Source organism: Electrona antarctica, assembly GCF_951216825.1.
Source record: "Electrona antarctica genome assembly, chromosome: 24".
In the NCBI taxonomy this organism is placed as follows: Eukaryota; Metazoa; Chordata; class Actinopteri; order Myctophiformes; family Myctophidae; genus Electrona; species Electrona antarctica.
The window spans coordinates 10,385,441-10,391,542 of record NC_136803.1 but is presented as its reverse complement, the minus strand read 5'-3'; the positions used below and the strand labels follow the sequence as shown (position 1 = coordinate 10,391,542).

The 6,102-nt window shown below is 43.8% G+C and overlaps 1 protein-coding gene across 1 annotated transcript; it reads left to right on the top strand.

Moving 5' to 3' along the window:
• Positions 1-294: 294 nt before the first annotated feature.
• Positions 295-6,102, top strand: LOC306917121 (extracellular calcium-sensing receptor-like; the record flags this gene model as incomplete). The annotated part of the gene is made up of 4 exons (XM_079495254.1): positions 295-532; positions 2,715-2,917; positions 3,199-3,553; positions 5,186-6,102. 4 exons carry the CDS (start codon positions 295-297, stop codon positions 6,100-6,102), a joined length of 1,713 nt encoding a protein of 570 aa, XP_079351380.1.

Genomic DNA, 6,102 nt, shown 5'->3' with positions numbered 1-6,102 from the left:
TCATTCAATAAAATCTTTAAACCTTCCACATGTGTGTTCATTCCAACTAGTGAATGCTTAGTTAAAACACAAAGGGGTTCCCCCCCAAAATGTGTTAAAAGCTATAATATGACACAGATGCGTCCTCAGGTCTAAATGTGTTAACAATAATTGAACTCCTGAGAGTTAAAGATCTATACCTGTAAGGGTCCATTTGGTTACCAACTCTCCATCATTTAGCTGGGCACCACCTGGAATCCCTTCAAGGACCACTGGTTATGAAAACCACTGCTCTGTTCAAATCAGGTGCGAGCTATGATCCAGATTATGAGGCGCTTTGGATGGACCTGGGTAGGACTGGTGGTTTTCGACGACGCCGAAGGCCAACACGTTGCCCGGTACTTCCGGGCCATGATGGACCTGACTGGGTCGGGCTGTCTGGCATACGTGGAGGTTGTGTCCATCATTGATATTAAGGCAAAGGAACATTCTTGGGATCTTGGCAACGCTGAATTTAAGAGGGTTGCCTCTGTGATGAAGAACTCCAGCGCTCGTGTGGTCATTTCATTTTTGAAGCAAGAAATGCAAAGCATGCTCATGAACCAGGTTTGTATGGCTTCTCATCTAAACCATGAAAGGGACAGTGGGACACGTCACCCTTTTTGCCCAAAAATATATGTTAATGATGTTTAGAAGATTTAGAACACTTTCCTGGGGTCTTTATGTATACGGTATATGTGGTTTATGTCACAGACACTGCAGGTCTCACTTCCTTCCTGGACAACATGTTGTCTCAGTAAGACAGGCCTCCCCCTATCCACAAGGAGGAGCAGTGCACCAAAGCATTATGGGAATTGTAGCCTCGATACCCAGGCTTTCATTTCGTCTGCGGGAATCGTAGTCCAGGAAGGAAGTGAGCCCAGTGTCTATGTTTATGTTTATGTTTATGTTTATTGAAGGATCCCCATTAGAGACACATGACTGAGCCTCTAGTCTTCCTGGGGTCCTGTCGGTGACATCATGGACACTGCTAAAATCTAAAACCACATATTACACACATAAAGACCCCCCAGGAAAGTGTTCTAAATCTTCTAAACGTCATTAACATATATATTTATTTATTTTTTGCAAAAAGGGCCCCTTACCTGAGGACCTGATTCTACAAAATGTCTTCTAAATCATTCATGACAGATGTTTCTGTATCAGTGGTTCTCAAACTATGTCATATTATGTTCTCAAACTATATATATTTGGCCGCCGACCCCCATCTCAAACTATCTTGTTCCAGGGACCACCAGAAGCAAAGATTTGAGTTAAAAGCATACCGTGGCACCGAGTGCTTCGTATGCATATGTACGTATTTCTGTGCGATTAGGCTGGGTTTCCATCCCATTACCCATTGTGTTTTGGACATACAGTATACAGGGTTTCTGTCTGACCACAACGACCACCTGTCTGACCACCTATAGTGTTTGTTCAACACTATAGGTGGTAGAGAAGGATGTACACCAGTACTGAGTCGGTCGGTGTGAGCTTGCCACCATTGGTGTGTGAATGTGGGAAGTGAGGACGCTGGCGTCGACTGTTCGCCGCTTCACCTCCCAATGTATGAATGAATGAACCATTGTAAGTGCTTTGAGTAGGCACGTAGTGCATAGAAAAGCTAACCTGACTCCGCCAGATGGGGCAGCAGAGAGTACATTGGGTTCCCCCCTCCTGCTCCCATCTGGGAACTCTCAGGCAGACTTGATGCCCGGCCACAAAACGGCCTGGCCAATCAGCAGCAGCTAGAGGCGGGATAGCTGCTTCTGATTGGCCAGGCCGTTGCCTGAGAGTTCCCAGATGGGAGCAGGAGGGGGGAACCCAGTGTACTCTCTGCTGCCCCATCTGGCGGAGTCAGGTTATAGAAAAGCGCCATAAAAATGCAATTCATTATTATTATTATTATTACTGTATCGTTTGTTCAACACTATAGGTGGTGGAGAATAAAGTGACGGGTCTGCAATGGATGACTAGGATGGAGATGTTGACAGAGTTTGGATTATTCTTTGATCATTATCAATCAAACATGTTCAACTTCACCGAACACAACAAGTACCTGGCAGGCAACCTGGTTATGGCCGTCCGTCGTGGGGAAATACCAGGTCTCAAGGACTTCTTGTTAAAGATACATCCTGACAATGACCCTGACAACAATGCCTTAGTGAGTCTTCCGTTCCATTTATTATGTATTATTTAGGTAGAGTACTGTGGGGAATGCCATACTGTGTGTCATATAGGCTCAATATGTCAGTTTGTCACCTCGCCCTTCACATTCAGTAGATCCCGTGATCTTTTGTGGACAGATGTAATTTCCTGGGGTATAGTATAGGACTATATAGTAAATAATAATTTAAAAAAAAAATGCCATGAAATCTTGTAAAAAAAAAATACATAGTGTCAAGTTTGTCCTTTATTTTTATGTAACTTTTGGGCTGATACTGCCATACAGACTTTTCTGATATTTTTGATATTTGATAGTTATTATCTTTTGCCATAATGTTTGACCTGCTTGACATATATGCCACTTTGTGGATAAAAACTGGGTTAAAAATCCTTTCCTTCTTTAGTAACATTGCATTAACATTGCATTACATTTTTTGTTAAAGGCTTTGTTTTGTTTCTTCAGGTGAAGAACTTTTGGGAGAACGCATTTTATTGTTCATATGATTATAGAAATGCATGGTTTCTGGAAGTACTAATATGTACTGGAGAAGAGGACCTGGCAACAGCAAAAACTTCCATTTTGGATGTGTCTGACCTCAGGTCAGAGTACAATGTGTACAAGGCTGTGTATGCTCTGGCCCATGCCCTCCATGACATGCTGCAGTGTGTGCCAGGAAGAGGGCCTTTCACTGGGCACAGCTGTGCCAGTTTGCAGACAGCACAACCATGGCAGGTGTGATATGAATGTACAGTTTCTGTTAACATGTTGTAGTTGGACTCAAGTTTAGAAAACATGTAGGCTACAACAGTATACATCTGCTGCTACACTGACACACATTATGCCCAGAAAGTGGATGCCCTCCAACCCTAAGGCTACAGCAAGGACATTCAATCCACCAGTCCCTGTCAAAACTATAGTCTTCTATACTCGTAAATACTTGTAAAAGTATCATTTAGATTTTGTTTTTTAAAGTCTCATACGTGATTTGTCATTTTGCTCATCACCATTTCTAGCTGGCGTATTACCTGGAAAAGGTCAACTTCACCACATCATTTGGCCATCATGTATCATTTGATGAGAATGGCGAACCTTTACCAATCTATGATGTCATGAACTGGGTGTTGCTCCATGATGGAAGTGTAAAGGTTCAGAATGTAGGTGTGGTCAAGAAGTCCGCCACCGGAGATGAAGAACTCATCCTTGATGAAGGCAGAATCGTCTGGAACTTTGAGTTCAACAAGGTCGCTCCTCGATCAGTGTGCAGTGACAGATGTCCTCCTGGAAAACGGAAGGCCAGCAGGAAAGGAGAACCTGACTGCTGCTTTGACTGCTTAAAATGTCCTGACGGAGAGATCAGCAATCAGTATGGTTAGTTTATATTACCCAAGGTTCACACCAAATCTATGCAGACTTGAGACTGGCCTAGGGACTAGCAACTGTCACTACATCGGTACATCCATAGCACATGGCAAAAATACCAACAGCTTAACATTTTTAAAAGTAAAAAATCAGGTTCAGATCAATAAAACAAAACTCACTGAGGGGAAACTGTATGGAAGTCCCTGTCTATAAATTGCTCATTATGTCCGGTATAGACTCCCACGTTCTCGGCTAAAATCGACAATACGCCTGTGTGTGTGTGTGTGTGTGTGTGTGTGTGTGTGTGTGTGTGTGTGTGTGTGTGTGTGTGTGTGTGTGTGTGTGTCAGTGCAGCCGCAGCGTAGAGGTGTCATATTTAACTTCAGTCAGACAACTCAAGAAGGATGTAATATATATTTATTGAATATAGATGAGCAATACAGTATATTTATTATGGTTTGGCGATGTATTGGATCTGCTTTTTAGGTTCTTAGATCAAGCGCATCAGTCCCGACCATAGGGACTCCGAATCCCCCGTACCTAAACAGTAGATCCAAAACGACAGGTGGTAGCTGGGGTGGAGGTGGGTGCGCAGCAGGTTTGTAGACAGCGGCACGCTGATACAGCAGCAGCAAGCAAGGTTGTATACTGTAGCGCGCAGGTATACGGTAGCAGCAGCGAGCAAGCAAGCAGGAGGAGGAATGCAAACCTCCGGTTAAAGTAGCCGGTATGAAGATGGAGTGAGTGTATGATTGGCTGAGTGAATCATGTGAATGGGAGCGTGATGCTGAGGCGGTACTGAGGTTCCCTGACTGAACTTGCTCTGCGCATGTCTACGACAGGCACAAATGCTCATTTAGCACGGTATGCTACATCTACATGCAACATGAGTGGAAAGAAGAGCAATCACAGTCATACAGCGTTAAAGCTAAGGACTAGCTTCAAGTTTAAATGCAATGGGATGTAGAGACGACTGTTTCACGCTTTCGTGAAGCTGGACAGCAAAAAAGCATAGCAGAACTAATTACAGCTCAACTTTGAAGTTGAGTGCACTATCGTCCATCATCCCCCCATTTCTACGCCCACCGCTCCAGGGACAGATAACTGACTGCACTGCATTAAAACACAGAAATACTGCAACTTTATTTTGAATTGTTCATCATATATGCCATATACTGATACGCACCAACATTGTTATTGTGATGCAGTTTATTTTTGCTTAGGCCTATTGACTCAATCTCCACCATTGAGATACAGTATGTTTAGTTTTCAGGGGTGCTTAGCTTTCTACAGGTGCTGCACTGCTGTGTAGAAGTCAATAGTCAATAGCCTGAGATATAAATAGAATAGAGCACAATTTGACAATAAATTGGAAACACCTGCCGAACAACTCTGGCACTGCATGCTTCTGCTCCCATGATTCTCTCCCTGTCTCCACCTACAGCAGTCTTAATTGAGGGAGGAAGGAAGGAAGGAAGGAAGGAAGGAAGGAAGGAAGGAAGGAAGGATGTCATTTATATAGTATGGGATAGGATGGTAATAGCATATAATAAGATTTTAATAGAATAGTAGGCTGTAACAAATCTATCTTTGGGGTGTTACCTTTCTTGTCTGTCCTTTTAACCTTGGTGTCTTTTTTAGACTCTACAGAGTGCAAAGGTTGTCCAGAGTACTTCTGGTCCAATAATCCCAAGCGTGACCGCTGTGTTCCTAAGAGTGTGGAGTTCCTCTCCTACCATGAGCCTCTTGGTATCTCCTTGACAACCATCGCATTGTTAGGCACACTTACCGCCGCCATTGTCCTGGGAATCTTCATCCACCATCGAGACACACCCATGGTACGCGCCAACAACTCCGAACTCAGCTTCCAGATATTGTTGTCACTCAAACTGTGTTTCATGTGCTCCCTTCTGTTTATTGGTCGTCCCAGACTCTGGACTTGTCAGCTGAGGCATGCAGTATTTGGGATCAGCTTTGTGATGTGTGTCTCATGCATCCTTGTAAAGACTATGGTGGTGCTGGCTGTGTTCAAGGCATCCACGCCTGGGGGTACAGACATTATGAAGTGGTTCGGTGTTATGCAGCAGAGAGGACTAGTGCTGGTTCTTACTTCCATACAGGCAATAATCTGCATAGTCTGGCTCGTGTCTGCCTCACCAACTCCTCATAAAAACACTCACTATCACAGTGATAGGATAGTCTATGAGTGTGATGTGGGATCAACAGTTGGCTTTGCAGTGTTACTAGGCTATATTGGTCTACTGGCACTCCTCAGTTTCATCCTTGCGTTCATGGCAAGGAATCTTCCAGACAACTTCAATGAAGCCAAGTTAATCACTTTCAGCATGTTGATCTTCTGTGCCGTGTGGATAGCCTTCATTCCAGCATATATCAGCTCTCCGGGCAAATATGCAGATGTAGTGGAGGTATTTGCTATTTTAGCATCTAGTTTTGGCCTTTTGGTGGTGCTGTTTGGACCAAAGTGTTATATAATGATTTTGAAACCTGAGAGAAACACTAAGAAGTCCATTATGGGTCGCGGTGCCACCAAGACCTAG